Source organism: Tinamus guttatus, unplaced genomic scaffold (genome assembly GCF_059628265.1).
Source record: "Tinamus guttatus ecotype Peru unplaced genomic scaffold, ASM5962826v1 Tinamus_guttatus_pri_ptg000423l, whole genome shotgun sequence".
Taxonomy (NCBI): domain Eukaryota; kingdom Metazoa; phylum Chordata; class Aves; order Tinamiformes; family Tinamidae; genus Tinamus; species Tinamus guttatus.
This window is the reverse complement of record NW_028288957.1, coordinates 837,951-856,463: the sequence shown is the minus strand read 5'-3', so window position 1 is coordinate 856,463 and position 18,513 is coordinate 837,951. Positions and strand designations below refer to the sequence as shown.

Here is an 18,513-nt window from a genome sequence, read left to right as displayed (position 1 = left end):
TCTAACTGCCAGTTTTGGTTTATAGGGTTCCCTGTATTCATGGCTCCGAGGGTCATGAGTTTGGATAACTGTGATGTTAGCAGTCGTGGATTGAGCATGACTCTCTTTAGGTTCTTGTGTGCACTGAATGAGCAAAAGGCATTGCCAGAGGTGGAAATGCTGCTGTAGCCTCTTCTCAACTACAGCAAAGCTATTGTTTCTTCATTTTCTTGATCTATGGTAAGGTTGTGAGACTGAAAGGAAAATGTTTTTTTTTATTTTCAAACAGAGCTAACTCTCCAGACTCTTCCATCATTTCTCCACCTCTTCCCCATTCTACGTGTTGTCCAAGGAGTTATCCTAAAATCCATCACTCCTACCTGCTTCCTTTTTGAACTTCCTTAGTGCAAGCTAAGACACTTTGGTGGTAATTGCAACAAAGGCCTTGTGGATAAGAGGTGGAAGGGAGCTGTTAAGAGACATTTAAAAATAAGAGCCTAGTAGCGATTTGTCAAATTGTCTTGTAATTTCATTGTTGTAAAATAGGAGCATTTCCGTAGGGAATGGCATTGAAAAGGCCGATTCTAGTGAAACCATGGAACTCTGAACAAAATATCTCATCCTTTTTGTATGGGTCTTAGAAGGGGTGGGGAAAGCAAATTAATTAGCAAAATCTTGTTTACAGTACCACTTTGAGGCAGCTAGGGAAGGAGGATGTCTTTTGTGTTTTTTGGTGAAACTTGTAAATAAAGATTGGTAGAGAAGTAGTAAAGTGAGCAGACTTGGTAAGAATACTCTGCATTACATTTGCTAAGCTGTCATAGGTTATGTTTAGATGTCGTGTTTGCCATTTGAATCAAAGATAACTTTTTGCCTCCTAATTCACTAAGCTTTGTGTGTGTACTTTTCCTTTGGAGGGTTCAACAACTTCCATGTAACTTTCTTGTAGGCGCCGTATCCGGGTATGGAGCAGCCGCCGCACCACCCCTACTACCAGCACCATCCTCCTCCACCTCAAGCTCACCCTCCGTACTCGGGACATCATCCTGTACCCCATGAAGCAAGATACAGAGACAAACGAGTAGTAAGTGTCACGAAGGCAGAGGAGGCAGAGAAGTCTGCAGGCCAGAGCAGGAGTGGGAGGAAACTTGGGTACATATGTAGCTTAATTTAGCTTAATCCAAGATATGTTGTTTTTGAAGCTATAGGTCTTAACAGTACAGTGTGTTTTTTTTTGGTTTTGCAGTTTAAAAGATTAAATCTTCTAAATTAACTAGAGACTTCCAGCATCATCTTTGAAAAGCCTCTCTCTTACAGGTGAGGTGGTAGTGCAGAATTCTCAGGGCATTCTCTTAATTTAAGAAGTTTGGTGTTATTTTTTTGATCAAAATGGCTTCCAGTCATCGGAACTTCTCCGATGTTCCCATCGGAACTGGGAACTTTTTCTGCTTGAAGGCCAGTTTGAATAAGGGTGTTGCCTGCAACATCACTTAACTTGCTGTGCCCAAGTGCGCTTTATCAGCAGAAAAGTTTGAGAGTTTTATGACTTGCACAGGCACATCAAAACCAGGGCTGATCCTTACACAAATAGTTTTTGTTAGAGGACCTTGAAGGCTGCTCAGCTTTGAGGTCTCTTGCTGGTGTCTGGTGTCTGAACCCCAGCCTCTCTGTTTTCTGCTTCATATGAAAGCACAGATGTATGGTGCTGCCCTAAACATGAAAGAAGAAATTTGTGCTGCAGCTGTCATTTAATGTGATCTTGAGATGTATTTATTTATCCATATACTGGACTTTCCCAAAAGTTAGAGCCAGGCACATGGCTCAGGGTAGGGACAGGATTTTAACCTGGGAGAGGAAATAAATGGAGCTGTCCTTTCCTCACAGCATGACTACGACATGAGGGTAGATGATTTTCTTCGGCGCACGCAAGCAGTTGTCAGCGGTCGGAGAAGCAGACCTCGAGAGAGGGAGCGGGAGCGGGAGAGGGACCGTCCCCGAGATACCAGAAGAGACAGAGAACGTGACAGAGGCCGCGATCGAGAGCGAGAGAGGATTTGTGACCGGGATAGAGACAGAGGCGAAAGAGGTAGATACCGAAGATAATCCACATGGAACCAGCAGTCACTTGAAACAAACAAACAAAAAAAAGCTTGTATTTTTTTGTGTGTTTACAAGTAGTACATTTTATTTTCAGCTGTCTCCTTAAAGTTCGTTGTGTAGAAGGATTTATATTGACCCTCTTTATTCCAAGCATGCAGTGAACTACGAACTGGAAAAACTCAAACTGGCCAAAAAATAGAATACCCAGAGCTGACCTTTTTATTGGAGCCGAATGGGAAACAGTTCAGAATGTAGATATTGATTAATTCTCAGTAAGTGTTCATTTACTTAGTGATTTCATTCTAGGTTTTTGAATACTGATGGATAATTGCCTTTTTTCCTTTTTTTTTTTTTTTTTTTTTTTTTTTTTTTTTTTTTTGCTTTGATGTTTTCTTACCATAGTTTCACATGGTTCAGTGGGAAGATGCTGCTATCAAGTCTGCAAATATTGAAGTATGATTTTTTTTGACTGTACGGCAGTGTTGTAGCAGCCTCTTTTTTCCCATTTTTCCTTTTTCTTTTCTTTCCCCCGCCCCTCGTTTTTTAACCTTATCCGTAAAGTCAAGTGATTTTTTTCAGTCTTCAATAATGAAAGCAATATTAAGAAGACACTATTGATATCTAATTTTTAACCTTTTTTAAAAACCTTCCTGCGTTCAGTAACATTTTGGTCAATTCTCTTGTCTAGCCTCCTTCCGAAATGTACACATTGCTTGGAATGTTCACAACCTGCGTGTGTGGAACCGGAAAATATGCTGTATTCTACATTGCTACCATTTTTTATAAAAATAAATTGGTAACTATTGAAACAATTCAATTTCCAGCTCAGGTTTCTTGATCCTTGCCAGCTTGGATAGGTTCTGACAGTTGTAGAAAAGCAGTTGTATTCAAAAATGGTGAAGTTGATCCAGAAGCTTGAACTCTGTGAAAGGCCTGCTGAAGTTAATAGGTAAATGCTTTTCTGTTTCTACAGTGAAGTAGTGAGCCTGCAGGATCTCTAAAGCCATATCCCTTCAGTTTAATCAAAAGATGTTAGAACTATTAATAGACTGTCCTCAACGATAATCTTACCTGTCTCCCAGGAACGCATGCTCCTACAAGGTCTGTTCATACCCTGCAAGGTCCAGACTCTCCACATTTTCTTCGTAGTGATCTCTACAGGACTTGCAAATTCTCCTAATTAGGATATATTTGAATGTAAATGTCAGTGGCAGAACTGGGAGAAAAAAAAATGGGAAACTGGACATTGAGTTTCTCCAGCAAATTCCTAGATCCTGAAACTTGCCTGTGTAGCACTGCAAGATGGACTGCTTCATAAACCTTCATAAGGATCTTCCTTATTATAACACGTGCTTTAAAAACCTCCAACTCGGCCACACACTTTCTGAATGCTCTAGTTCTATGTTGGTAAATGGCAATGGATTGGCCAGCTAATTGTGGTGTTGTAAACTGAGAGTAGTTTGAGTTTTGTGTATTTTAGCGTATATAGTTAGAGACAGCATCAACATATTTCATACAAAATATTTCACTGCCACGTGGAAGTGGTTTTTTTACACAAGGTTTGTATGTCCTTAGTAGAATAAGATGAGTCTATGATAAACTCACTATGCTTACTGAACCTAGTTGAATTAAGCCATCACAGACATAGCCTGAAATGAGATTTTCCCCTTTTTATTTGGAGATTGTAGAAAGAGAGATAGTCGGATGGGGGTCATCAGGGGTGGATGATACAGAGAAGGAAGGAGTTAAAGCTAGGGGAGATGAGTCCCAGGTTCAGAGACCCCAACAGGACACCCAGGAAGGCTGTATTTATGAAGCATACCACAGTTCATCTCAAAATTCCAGAAACCCTGCACAATCAGCAGTTGCAAGCATATATAAGCATTTATAATGCCATCTTGCTTGGGCCAGGGGGTAATTTATTGCAATCTACAGACTGGCTAAGCAAGCAGCGCTTCTGCAGAACTGCTTACTAGCCCATCCCTTCCAAAAGGTGGTCCAATATAGAAGGCATCCTAATAAAGCTGTTCACTGAGGAGTGTGCTTAAATGCTTTGCTGGATCAGCCTACGAAGAGTGCTGAGGGGAAGAACGTGTTTATTCTTTCTTCTTCTTTGTTACTCTGCCACACTTCTTGCAGCAGAATAGGCAGCATTTGACAAGAATGAAGACAGTGATGGCTGTGCAGGTGAACAAGAAGGCCAGAACATCCAGGGAGTGGTACTGGTACCAGGTGAGATGGTGAGAAGCTGGTCTCAAGTGCTTTGCTCCTTTGTGGCGCATGACAAATTCAACCCAGAAGACTGCTCTGTCCAGAGGAGTCATAGGCTGGTTGTGATGAATCCTGGATAACCTCAGAGCGTTCTCCTTATAGCTGAGGAAAAGACAAGAAAACAAGGAGATTTGTCACAGCTCCTGGAGGAGCCCGTCTTCAGCTTACTGTGCTGTTGAGGAAGTGTTAAAAGCCAGAACATCTTGCCTTTACTTTGATCAGTGTTATTACATACATTTGAAACTAGCCCAATTTGCTCCTATTTGCCTAAAGTTGAATTACAGATTGTAATAGAGAAAGTAAGTGTTTTGCAAAGGAAAGTTACTTCAGTTATTGCTTCAATCAACACCACAAGGATGACTAGCATTGTGACCCATAGCATCCAAACATTAAAATAGCCATGAATATTGAAAAAAGAAGACAGAGAACTATCTCGGGGACTGCTTTGGGTTCTCCCACATCTATTTTCTTCAAAGGGCTCATAAAAATGCAGTATCAAGAAAATGGAATTAGTCATCCGTCTTCCATGAGATGCTGATTTGCAGAAAAGAGGGAGGTGCCTAATATAAAGACTGTCTCTTTTATTTGAAAGCCCTCAACTTCCAGCTCATGAACACTTTGGGCTCCTGGAAAAGCCAGTAGATCTTCTCACATCCACAACCAATATATTAAAACCCAATCCTGCTCTTAGGCAGTAACACAACTCACGTGGAATTGTTAATTACTGTATTCAGTGCATCAACTAGGTCCTGCGTCTTCAGTGTGCCAAAATCCAACTCAACTGCGACTCCTTTTGCCCTCATGTGAGCAATGTTGTCGTGCTGGTCGGCAAACATGGGCAGCCCGACCAAGGGGATCCCATGGTAGATAGCTTCGTAGATGCCATTGGTCCCACCATGAGTAATGAAGGCCTTAGTCAAAGGATGGCCTGGAACAGGGAAGGAGAGGAGTGTGTAGCAGCAACTGCTGCAGACCGTGTTTGCTGGGACAAGAGCAGATCATGCAGGGAAGCCCAAGGGTTGAGGAGGGAACTGCTGGGTTGGCATCAGGGCATGCGTGCTGCTAATCTAGTCACATTAAGGACAAAAGCACACTTTGCACTAGGAAATTAAGGCTAGGAGAGTAAACCTTGTCTGCTTAAGGTACAAAAAGAATTGCAGCCACGAGTGTTAGGGCGGTCGTTTGCATGATTCTCACTTGATTTTGGTGGAAGAACAGGGAAACCGTTTTGCCAAAGACAGAACCCAGTTTGGATAAAATGATCCTCACCAAGCAGATCATTTTGAGGTATCCAGTCGTAAATTCTGGTGTTGGGGCCCAGAGCTTCTGGTTTTCTTCCTTTGTACCGCCAGAGAACCTTGAACAGAAGGATGTTAAGATAAACATACCGATTTTTACAAGCTTTTCTATCTTGTCCCACCAAGGGTGGGTCCTTATCTCAAAGGCATACACCTTTTCTTAGTGATTCAAATAACTCTGCTCCAGCTTAGCTCATTACGTGCTAGGTTGGGTTTTATGTGCTTTCTCCTTAGAGTGCTTTTTATTTTGGGGCGTGTGGACACACCTCAGTGTGCTTTGGTTTAAAGAGGGGAGCCCACTATGGGAGGTGACGGTGAAGTTCAGCTTCCTGCACATGAAAGAGCCAGCAGAGATGCAGACAAAAATCAGGCCTGCCAGGCTGTGAAGGGCTTGCTGAATGCAGGGAAACAAGAAAGGGGGGAATAGGTTATGTTTTAGACTGAGAAGAAATTTACCTTTTGTGGAATCTGGCTGAGGGCACGAGCAATTAAATTACTTTTTTCAGCAGTTAGGTTATAGACCATTGATCCGAGGGAAAACACCACGATGCCGTGTTCTCCTGAGCTCTGGACAAATTCCTCCATTTCCTAGGAGAGGCAGAAATCACGTTGAGCATAAAGAGGCACTTCAAATTGCAAAGACTTACATAAAAGGAGCACAATCTATCGAGTTTATCCAGGAGAAGATGATGGTTCAGGAGTTCCTCCAGTGAGAGCAGGCTCTTACAAAGCTCCACAGTTCTTTTTCTGCTGGGCAGGTAAACCAGGAGCAGAACAAAGTCAGGATACCTGTGGTAATGGCTTTGCAGGCTGGCAGTGGAGTCCTCCAACAAACTCAAAGTTGGGCAGGAAAGGACGTGGGAATTCAAAATCCCAATATGTCCTAATTAGCCACAACTCTGCTTTCCCCATTGTCTCACACAGGGTTGTGGGCCTTCCTGTGGGAAAAGAACAAGGCATTTACAACACACACAGGAGGAGTCTTGTTTGCTCTAGATTGCAAAATAAAAGCGTTACCTTTGTCTCCTGGCGTTTCCCTTTAGTGCAATGTATCAAGTCAAGCACAAAATGAAAATGGGGACAAATTCAAACCTATTCCTAGCCCTGGCCCCTGTTTCGTCTTGACACATTGCCCTGCATGAGACAACAGCATCTTTAAAACAATATAAAACCTTTAGGGTTTACAGCGGTGCCTCAGTGAGTAGGAAGCATTTAGTTTCTGTGGTAAGAATATAGGGCTGAATAAAATAAAAAACTATATCCTAAAGTTGATCAGCAGTTGAGAAGGAGGAAAGTTTTAGTGAAGCTCCCCTGCATTTTATCGGATGGTGACTCTGGCTGCTCAAATTACAGTGCAAGGCAAGTACAGCCAGCCCTGGTTCTCCTGGAGACCAGCACAAAAAAAAATTTTGTGAAAAAAAAAATGTCTTGTCAGATACCCATTGAATCTTCCCTCTGCAGGATCGTCCCAACGTGTGGAACAAGGGAATAAAAGCATTAGAAATGTTAATGATTATCTGAAGCCAGTCCAAAGCAAACATCAATCAAGCAGCATAACAACAAAGAAAAAGAAATACCTGTAGGACATCTAAATGGGGAGGATGATTACTGAGTTACTAGAGTGAAAATTAACTTATAATGGAAGTAAAGCCGGCCTAACAGTCCGAGTGACATAAAGGTGTTAGTCTGTAAAGCAGGTTGTAAAGGAATCAAGTCTTATGCAATAGAAAAAATCAATAATGGAAACAGAGGTTGGTTTGGAAGGCCAGGGAAGAGTACTGGCAAATACAGCAAGAGATTAGAGGGCAACAGAACAGATTCCCTTATCTGCCTAAGTGCTGATACTCGGTACAAGATACAAAGTCTGTTGAACTACAAGAAGGCCTCTTTTTAATAAACGCAGAGACAGGCTTGAGCTCCAATTAGTTAAAGCAAACATTCCATGCATATACTGAAAGAAAAGTCTATATTTCAAAGTGTGAATGATATGGGAAGGAGAAAGGTGATGGAGCTTACCGTTTATTTTTGGAGAAGACAATATATATATATATATGTATATATATATGCTTAGCATGCTGTACCAAACAGGGACCCGAGACGGAACCTGCTAATGCAAGCCGTGCACGAAGGGTGCGTTTTTTTGCTTTTCAGTTGTCCAAAACCAGACAGTGTTCCCAAGTCAGTTCCACTGGCAACATGAGAACTGAGTTATCCCTCCGCTACTTCCCATGCCTTGCACAGAATTATCTGAAGAACGTATTTGCCCTTCCAGTCTGTATCTACTCCCTCCCCAACTGCTGTTGTGCCAGTCCTTAAAACTAGGAGATGATAACTGGCCTCTAAAACTGCTCTAGAGGCACTAAAACGGGCATCCAGCTCCCTGTGACAGGGATTTGAACTATAAACTAGAGACTGATAAAAGGCTGGTAAAGTGAATTTTTAGATTTGGCATAGAAATAGGACTCTGCTTAAAATGTTGCTTAAAAGAAAATCAGGTATCTGCTTGACAACAAATGAATGCGTCCAGAACTCAAGCTCGACTTTCATTAAGCCTTCAAATACGGAACCAGATCTGGCCGGGTTCCCAAAACATTGAAAAGGCAGAGCCGGTGCAAAGGAAACCGCACGCCACAGCTGCCTTACCTAACATATCACTGTAGTAATCATCCCACTTTTTCCGCCAATACTTTAAGTAGTAATGGTCTGTGTAAAGGTAGAAGAGGAAATTCTGCAGTCTCTCTAGGAAGTGCAGCCGGTCTGTCATCCTTCCCATGCTGCCGGGCACATAAGAAGGTGGGGACGGCAGCCCGCCACAGAGCCGCTCTGCCGTGTTCCCAATAAAGAAGCGGAGACTGTAAACAAAAGGGATTCCCAGGATTTCTGCTACAAGCTCTCCCCCAATAGCCATAGGGTCGGAAATCAGAACATCAAACTTGGCCTCCCGCAGCTTCGCCATCCGTTTCGGGTCCAGCAACAAGGTGTCACAGATCACCTTTGAGATATCTGCAAAGTTCTCCATGTCCTTTTCCATCTTCCACAAGTTCTCCAAGAAGGACAGGTCACCTGAGCCATTCACCCAGGGACCGAGAAAGCTGTCCATGATGGCATCCATGGTTTTCTGGGTGTAAGGCACTTGCAGGACCTCAAAAGTGAAGGGGGAGGAGGTATCTCGGTAGTCAATGAGCAGAGTGACAGAGGGTACCACCACAGTCACCTCGTGGCCCCGGCGAACGAGCTCTTCCAGCAGCACTTTCATGTTGATCCAGTGACTTGCCTCCACTGGCCATGCCACCACCTTCCCACAAAAACCAGGACTCCAGCAGCACGAGTAGGCCCAAAGCAGCCAGAGGAACCGTTGCCCCATCATCCTGAGTGACAGTCCCACTCTGGCTGATCTGAAATCAGTTGCACTCTTTTGACTTGTAAACACCTCTAGCACTAGCCAATAAAAATGAGAACCAGCTGCTGCCAACCTTGGTGAAAGGGCATGTCAGGGCTAAAAGCCTGATACTGCTCACAGGAGGGCTTGGCAAGCAGTAAATCCCGTTCTGGAGTCTCCTACAGAGCCATGTCCTAACCTTTGGAAATCACGGTAGTTTCCATTTGGGCTCTCCACAAAGTGCACCTTCCATCATGTGAACATGCGAAGCACCTCCGAGCTCTGCAAACTGCTGTTTGCCCTGCCAATGTGTCTTCAAGGTGTTCCCATGCCAAGCAGCAACTCAAGCTGCGGATTTCAACCTGAGAAGCCCATGGGCCCTTTTGGGCAGTGATGTGATTAACCCAGTCCTATCACTTGACTACCTCCTAGGCTTGCTCCTTTGCCCTGTAAAAAACAAGTTGCCTGTAAAGCCAGCAACATTCTTTACCTCCTCGTTTACTGAGCATCAACAAAATGTCCTGCTGTGATTGACACCTAGCCCACAACCTACTCTAGTCCTCTGCAGCCGAGTGTCGTGGGCACTCATCATTTTCCATGGCTGCAAGGACACAGTCCTGGCCAAGGTCCTACCCGCACTCCTGGGAACACCAGCCCTGTTCAAGAAGCAAGCCTCCAGGAGCACGACAGTTCAGCTTTATCCCTGACACTTCCAAAGCAAGAAGAAAAGGTAATTTAGAAGGCATTTGCTTTTGCCAAGATGCTATGGCAGTGCAACAGGGGAAGCAAAGCATCTGTCCAAGTGCACATGGGAGTCTCCTGTTGCAGCTGCCCTCTGAGTGAGTTCCCTGCACAATGATGGGGAATTTAATGCCATGGTAGGACTGATAACGAAGTCCGTTGTTTCGCTGTCCACCTCAGGAGCATCAGTGGAAGGGCCCAGTCTCAGCGCAGCACCATCAAAGGCAGCCTGACATTTTCCATGCAGCCCATGATCCCCGGCAGCCCACGCTGCATAAAATAAATCCACAAATTGTGCTTCTGCCAGCACTGTGCATCCTCGGCTCTGCCAAGCACAATACGCAGCCCACGTAAATACAGAGTTTGCTTTTCCTGTGATAAAGAAGAGAGATCCTCAAATCAAGCTGCATGGACAAGTTTGTGGCTTCATTGAGGATTTCACATGGTTCCCCGATCTGTCTTTTTTCCTTTTTTTTTTTTTTTTTAAGAAGAAAATGGAGATCTTTTCCTTTTGCAAAAAAAAAGCTGTTAAAGTGCTGTCTAGTTTAGACTAGGTCCTTGATTGAGATAATGCAATGTGTAATGTTAGCTGTAGGTAAGCTTGGATTTATAATGAGCACATTAGATGAAGAGAAGGAAGTCTTTATATGCCAAAAATGTGTTAATATCTTGTAAAAGCCTTTTCTTTCAGGTGTGTCTCTGGATAGGCCTTATCAAATATGGAACTTTTATAAGGATCACTTAAAATTTTGCAGAAGATGCCGCCTCATTTTGAGGATAAAATATTTAAGTTATGGTGTTATGTTATGTTATGTTATGTGTTAACCCCATTGCCAAATATTCTCTAACATGTAACCACTGAATTCACACATCTTGCTGAGCTTCTGCAAACAGTAGGCCCTTTCCAAAAGGGATCGAGTGGCCCTTGGAGACCCGGCAACAAACCAAAAAGAATGGCTGTTCTAGAAGTGCGTATTATGTACGAACTGCGCTCAGCCCTTTCCTTTTGCTGAAACGTCTTTCCTGTGATGTATGACAAATATCTAGGGAAGGAGTGCCTACTTAGATCTGACTTAGGGGTTGGTTTGTTTGGGGGATTTACTTCTTTAGGCTTTTTGCTTTACTTTTGTTCGCATTTGTCGCCCAATTGTTTTCGCCAATTTTGTGAAAATGTTGCAGTTTGAAAGCCGTAGTGGTAGTGGCGGCGGGTGGAGGGGGAAAGGAGATATCAAAACAGTATCGGATTCACAAACAGTCTGTGGACTGTAGGTCCGATCGCCTTCCTAGGAGCGAATTGAGTTCCCAAACAGCGTAATCACCTATAAGCTCGACCCTGGCAGTATCGGATTCCTGAACAGTCTGTCAACTGTAGGTCCGATCGCCTCCCCCCAGAGAAGTAGCCGAGTTCACAAACAGTATGATTTATTCAAATGCAACATTTACAAAGCAGGTTTCAGATGTCAGTACAGGAAATTCTCTACTAGAGCGTGGGGCTTTAGCTATCTCTGATGTACAAATGTGCAATCATCACTCACCCCAGAAGATGGGAGAGGGCTCTCAGTCTCGAGTCTCCTCAGGCGGCATCCTGACGCAAGGGGAGGAAAGGGGGATCAGCGCATCAGCTGATCCAGAATTTATGATGGATTCTTCCCTCTCACTTCTTAGTCTCCTCAGGCAGCGTCCCAGCGTGAGGGGAGGGAAGGGGGCTCAGCCTGTCAACTGACCCAAGAGTTACGGTGGTTTCTTCCCCCCAGACTTTCCATCCTTAGTTCACCTTTTATACTTTTGTATACTTTTGTATAACTCAGGTGGAGTTTGAGTGACTAAAGTCATACTTAATATTGTTATTGATTGGTGAAAAAGTTTCTCACTTTGATTTAAAGGTACAGTCAACCGAAAATCTAGAGCGCATGCTCGGTGAGGGGTAGTCATACCTCGGAGGTGGGTAACTTTTGGGATGGAGGTATGGTTTTCACATTATAATGAGCAAAGTTCATCATTTGCCACTTTTGCTGGCTCAGCACCGGGCTTGTTATCGTATATCTCCCATTAGACAGCCACTGTGCGGCTTAGCAGCGGCCCAGCACAGGCAGTGCAACAGAGTTTGGCCGCGGTGTCTTCACCCCGCTCCATCCTCCGTTACTCCCCTTTGCAGCTGCGAGGAGGGCAGATTACGTTGCCCAGGGAACCGTGGAGGGGCAGAGTCCGTGCATACCAACCATCCTGGAAGTGGCAACTGTGTAGCACCCCAAGCAGGCCTCTGTAATGCCAAAACTTCTGTTAGGCCCTAGTTTTCCTCTCAGTTCCTGCTTTCAAACAATTCTTCCACAAACACTTCTTCCACATTACCCACCCCGTGACTATAGTCACTCAAGCTTCACATGAAGTTGTTTAGTTGTTAATATTACATGCCCTAAACATGATGCAGTTAAGCGAGTGTTTGCACATTGGTACATTAGACGGGGGAAGTTGCAGAAAAGGAAGGGAGTCTAGTTCTACAAGAATATATATACAGAAAATATTGCAGTTACAATAGTAAATAATGATTATAACAAACTTTACATCCACCCTGTGACTCCAGTTACCATTGTATATAGAAATTTAGTCTCAAATTAGAGTCTTAGTACTTGGGACATCAGTTGGGTCATCCAACTGTAAAGGGGTAAAAGCGGTGAACTGAATCATCTTTAAGTTAATAGCTTTCATTATAGTAGATTTTACACAAGATATTGCTATGCTTAGGATAAGGATCATCACAGTGAACATCATCACATATTCTATTAACCTGTGGATCCAACCAGTGACACCAAATCCAAACCAACTAAACACCTTCGCCAGCCAGCTAGTGTTCATTGATTCCCAGAGTTCATGGGTGTCTTTTGCCATCTGTCGTATCTTCTGTAATTGGATATCGAGGTCCTGTGTAACATTAGGGATATAAATGCAGCAGTCGGTACTGGAGAGGTTTAGGTAGCCCCAAAGTCCATTTTGGTGTAACAGCATCAAGTCCGGTGCCATCTGGTTCCGAAGAGTCATTTTTGATGTGGCTTGTAATTGACGATTGGGGAACTGTATACTAGTATCAGTGGCATTAGCTAATTTTTCTACTTGATAGGCTAGCATACTTAACCATAATAGCATTTGCAAGAACAAATCAAAAAAAAAAAAAAAAAAGTCCTTGCATCTAAGACAGATCCTGGGAAGAGCCTCAAAACTAAACTGTGGTTTCTTCTTTCTTATGTTCCATAGAGTCTTTTTTTTTTTCCTCAAACTCAAACCTTGTTCTTTTCTCTTTGATCCCAACACGTCTCCCCCTAAACACCTTTTAACATGCACATACCTTCTCCAACATTCTGTAACACATCTAACCATACCTGTGCTAAATATTTAGCCCTCCTTTATTATTTACTGTGTGTAAACTGGAGCTCCCAGGACCCCAGTCATGATGGGAAGACCCTGGTTTCTTCTCAGTCCTGACAGTTCTATTTTTGCCCGTTTTGCTCGAGCCATCCAGTGGGGTCAGAGAGGAGTCCTCCTCCACATGGGGCACAATGTTGGAAGGCCCAAGGTACACTGGCGTTCAGGTAATCCAGCCCATGAGGAGGTATACCTATTGCCATCACTGCAGGCCCAGATCAAACCAGCCAGCGTGTCACCAGAAGCTATACAGCAATCATTACGAGACTGATTTATATTTTATGCTGCAACTATGGCACAGATAGCCTATTTTTAGGGAAATGTAAACTGGCCAATAGTGTCTGACCCAATTGTGTTGTTCCCAATTGGAGCAATTTATCACATTTTAGCAATACCACAACACTGGCTTGTTTGATAGTGAACCGAAAGAAAATCCTGGTCCAAATTGTGTAAAACCTGTGAAGCCCTGAAATTCCCCAAACCAAGAGCAATTTAAGTTATGATTATTTTGAAGGGGGACAATCTTACCCTCTATTCTTCTCATAGGTGTAAGGAAATAGGCATATTTTATTTAAAAGTAGTGGTGTTAAAGCAGTGCAGAAGATAAGAATGGAGAGCTATTAAACAGAGTATGTTAATAAGAAGGGATAATATGTGGAACGGGCCATTATTTTTGAACTACGATTTGAGCCTACACACTAAAATTACTATGAGAAATGCAATCACAATAACAACAAAAGCACATGCTAGAGAGACTTCAGTCCAGCAGCTCAGACGCAGCGTTTTTGTTTGCCGTCTCGAGGATCACTGTAACAGAAAACAAGACTTGTCTCGGTGGGGTGAGGCCGAACAGGTTACCCCATTTGGAATAAACGGAAGATATTCAACTTGCACTAATTTTGCACTACTATTATCAGTAGCTTCCAAGTGTATAGGAAGTCTAGCAGCATTGTTTCTTTCACAGTCTCAGCTGGCACTATGGGCACGCAATAATCTTTCCCCAATCGGTTGCTTCCTTAAAAGTGGCAAAAGCAATCAGTATAAGTTACCTCCAACGCTGCTGCTTTCTATTTCCACCCCGTGCTTGTTCTTTGGCACAGGCATTAGTAAATTCTGGAGCTACCTTAATAGATGAAAGTTTATAAGGGAGACATGATGACGTAATTTCTGAGCTTATTGGTTGTTGTAATTTAGAGTTCTTAGTTTTCAGGCCACTAAAAAGAAAAACAAACATATATCATGCAGGTCAGATGGCCCGAGTCCCAGTCTGTAGTGCTTATTTATTTATTTATTTTAACCTCCACAACTCCTCCTTTAGAGGTGCAAAAGGATTGTTTGCTTTGCCAGAGGGGGGCGGGGCACCAAAGGGGAGTTTTGTACAGCCCACTTGAAGGGAGAAGAGACAGTCACTTTATGTTACAGGATTTCAAGCAATTTCTCGATACAGCCTGGGGATTGCCCATGCAACATAGAGCCGAGCACTCCCAAAGCTAATGCGTGTCGTCATAAATTATGGTGCAGAGGGCTGTAAATTTGATTTACAAATTCTTTTCGCTAACATTTCTGGTGGAGATTCAAGGTCTGACCTTTCCATCTCTTGTCCGTGACTCACTGAATCGTGTAACAGATCAACCCAAGCAGGGAGGTGTACAGGGGGTGTGTGGGGTGCCTGCATTAGCATTGTTTCAATTTGCTGTTCCCTCTCTAATTCATGCTGCAAGCTTTGAATTTCTGAATTCTTACTTTGATAATCTAATTTCAATTTCTCACTTATTTTATAGTCCTTCTGCGCCTGAATTAAGCAACTGCCCAGAATGGCACAAATAACACCCTTGCCTTTGCCGCCCTTAAACTTAGCATGGCATTCCTCCATTCTTTGCAAAACCTTTTCAGGATCAGACCAATTATCTCTGGCCCAATCTTCCCCACCTTCTGAGGGGCCACATTTCTGTCTCCGTAGGAATTCCTTTATCGACATCCTGCCGACTATGCCAATTTTGTGAAAATGTTGCAGTTTGAAAGCCGAAGTGGTAGTGGCAGCGGGGGGAAAAGGAGATATCAAAACAGTATCGGATGCACAAACAGTCTGTCAACTGTAGGTCCGATCTCCTCCCCCCAGACAAATAGCCGAGTTCACAAACAGTATGATTTATTCAAATGCAACATTTACAAAGCAGGTTTCAGATGTCAGTACAGGAAATTCTCTACTAGAGCGTGGGGTTTTAGCTATCACTGATGTACAAATGTGCAATCATCACTCACCCCAGAAGATGGGAGAGGGCTCTCAGTCTCGAATCTCCTCAGGCGGCATCCTGACGCAAGGGGAGGAAAGGGGGATCAGCGCATCAGCTGATCCAGAATTTATGATGGATTCTTCCCTCTCACTTCTTCGTCTCCTCAGGCAGCGTTCCAGCGCGAGGGGAGGGAAGGGGGCTCAGCCTGTCGACTGACCCGGGAGTTACGATGGATTCTTCCCCCCTCACTCCTTAGTCTTCTCAGGCAGCGTCCCGACCTGAGGGGAGGGAAGGGGGCTCAGCCTGTCAACTGACCCAAGAGTTACAATGGTTTCTTCCCCCAAAACTTTTCATCCTTAGTTCACCTTCTATACTTTTCTTTTCAGTCAGGTGGAGCTTGAGTGACTAGAGTCATACTTAGTATTGTTATTGATTGATGAAAAAGTTTCTCTCTTTCATTTAAAGGTACAGTCAACCGAAAATCTAGAGCGCATGCTCGGTGAGGGGTAGTCATACCTCGGAGGTGGGTAACTTTTGGGATGGAGGTATGGTTTTCACATTATAATGAGCAAAGTTCAAGCAAAGTTCATCATTTGCCACTTTTGCTGGCTCAGCACCGGGCTTGTTATCGTATATCTCCCATTAGACAGCCACTGTGCAGCTTAGCAGCGGCCCAGCACAGGCAGTGCAACAGAGTTTGGCCGCGGTGTCTTCACCCCGCTCCATCCTCCGTTACTCCCCTTTGCAGCTGTGAGGAGGGCAGATTGTGTTGCCCAGGGAACCGTGGAGGGGCAGAGTCCGTGCGCACCAGCCATCCTGGAAGTGGCAACTGTGTAGCACCCCAAGCAGGCCTCTGTAATGCCAAAATTTCTGTTAGGCCCTAGTTTTCCTCTCAGTTCCTGCTTTCAAACAATTCTTCCACAAACACTTCTTCCACATTACCCACCCCGTGACTATAGTCACTCAAGCTTCACATGAAGTTGTTTAGTTGTTAATATTACATGCCCTAAACATGATGCATTTAAGCGAGTGTTTGCACATTGGTACATTAGACGGGGGAAGTTACAGAAAAGGCAGGGAGTCTAGTTCTACAAGAATATATATACAGAAAATATTGCAGTTACAATAGTAAGTAATGATTATAACAAACTTTGTATCCACCCTGTGACTCCAGTTACCATTGTATATAGAAATTTAGTCTCAAATTAGAGTCTTAGTACTTGGGACATCAGTTGGGTCATCCACCTGTAAAGGGGTATAAGCGGTGAACTGAATCATCTTTAAGTTAATAGCTTTCATTATAGTAGATTTTACACAAGATATTGCTATGCTTAGGATAAGGATCATCACAGTGAACATCATCACATATTCTATTAAACTTTGGATCCAACCAGTGACACCAAATCCAAACCAACTAAACACCTTTGCCAGCCAGCTAGTGTTCATTGATTCCCAGAGTTCATGGGTGTCTTTTGCCATCTGTCGTATCTTCTGTAATTGGATATCGAGGTCCTGTGTAACATTAGGGATACAAATGCAGCAGTCGGTACTGGAGAGGTTTAGGTAGCCCCAAAGTCCATTTTGGTGTAACAGCATCAAGTCCGGTGCCATCTGGTTCCGAAGAGTCATTTTTGATGTGGCTTGTAATTGACGATTGGGGAACTGTATACTAGTATCAGTGGCATTAGCTAATTTTTCTACTTGATAGGCTAGCATACTTAACCATAATAGCATTTGCAAGAACAAATCAAAAAAAAAAAAAAAAAAAAGTCCTTGCATCTAAGACAGATCCTGGGAAGAGCCTCAAAACTAAACTGTGGTTTCTTCTTTCTTATGTTCCATAGAGTCTTTTTTTTTCCCTCAAACTCAAACCTTGTTCTTTTCTCTTTGATCCCAACACGTCTCCCCCTAAACACCTTTTAACATGCACATACCTTCTCCAACATTCTGTAACACATCTAACCATACCTGTGCTAAATATTTAGCCCTCCTTTATTATTTACTGTGTGTAAACTGGAGCTCCCAGGACCCCAGTCATGATGGGAAGACCCTGGTTTCTTCTCAGTCCTGACAGTTCTATTTTTGCCCGTTTTGCTCGAGCCATCCAGTGGGGTCAGAGAGGAGTCCTCCTCCACATGGGGCACAATGTTGGAAGGCCCAAGGTACACTAGCGTTCAGGTAATCCAGCCCATGAGGAGGTATACCTATTGCCATCACTGCAGGTCCAGATCAAACCAGCCAGCGTGTCACCAGAAGCTATACAGCAATCATTACAAGACTGATTTATATTTTATGCTGCAACTATGGCACAGATAGCCTATTTTTAGGGAAATGTAAACTGGCCAATAGTGTCTGACCCAATTGTGTTGTTCCCAATTGGAGCAATTTATCACATTTTAGCAATACCACAACACTGGCTTGTTTGATACTGAACCGAAAGAAAATCCTGGTCCAAATTGTGTAAAACCTGTGAAGCCCTGAAATTCCCCAAACCAAGAGCAATTTAAGTTTTGATTATTTTGAAGGGGGACTGTCGAGGGTCACTCAAATGTTGAGGCACACTCCAGAAATCAGAGTGAGCAGCACTTTAATATGAAGGTGGTTTAACTTGTGGCAAGTGCCGAAGCCTTCTCCACAAGCCAGAGTGAACAACACCTCTATGGGAAGTGAAATCAACTCCGCTCTGCTGTTGTCTGTAGCAGGGCTTTATACCAGTGCAGGTGGGCATGCGCTGAGGAGCAGCACTCATTGGCTACAGGCTCCCAGCTGATTGGTTCTCCTCCAGGTGTTCGGTTGCTAGGCATCAGTCCAGTTCCCCACAGACTCCACTTTCCTATATATTCTTACTAAGGCCCCAACATCTCCCCCTCTTTTTTCCAAAAAACAAAAATTAGCAATAAACATTGCAACATTTACAAAAAACAAAGTAACATGGCTGTAATCCTCAGCATTTCCCCTCTTTTTACAAAAAACAAAAATTGGCAATATCATGCATCAAAATATTATAAACAAAAACAAAGCAACAGTTGCAAACACAACTATGATCATTCTGGTCACACTTATGATAATGTTTCATTTTTAAATTCCCAAGACA

At 43.4% G+C, this 18,513-nt stretch overlaps 2 protein-coding genes across 8 annotated transcripts in view; one reads left to right on the top strand and one right to left on the bottom strand.

The window, feature by feature from the left end:
- YTHDC1 (YTH N6-methyladenosine RNA binding protein C1) overlaps positions 1-18,513 on the top strand; it is a 67,212-nt gene that overhangs the window by 18,687 nt on the left and 30,012 nt on the right. For 4 of the 7 annotated variants that reach the window (XM_088531608.1, XM_088531607.1, XM_088531605.1 and 1 more), the window contains 2 exons: positions 929-1,063; positions 1,864-2,355. The exons of the other annotated variants lie outside the window; for them this stretch is intronic. In XM_088531608.1, the coding sequence (XP_088387734.1) occupies positions 929-1,063; positions 1,864-2,082 (354 nt within the window). In that variant the 3' untranslated portion in view covers positions 2,083-2,355. Of the gene's footprint in view, positions 1-928; positions 1,064-1,863; positions 2,356-18,513 lie in introns of those variants that run through there. 7 annotated transcript variants of the gene reach the window in all.
- Positions 4,082-9,021, bottom strand: LOC148593262 (UDP-glucuronosyltransferase 2C1-like). The gene is made up of 6 exons (XM_088531612.1): positions 8,292-9,021; positions 6,438-6,586; positions 6,105-6,236; positions 5,620-5,707; positions 5,059-5,278; positions 4,082-4,452 (listed from the first exon to the last, which is right to left on the bottom strand). Exons 1-6 carry the CDS (start codon positions 9,013-9,015, stop codon positions 4,176-4,178), a joined length of 1,590 nt encoding a protein of 529 aa, XP_088387738.1. The 5' UTR covers positions 9,016-9,021; the 3' UTR covers positions 4,082-4,175.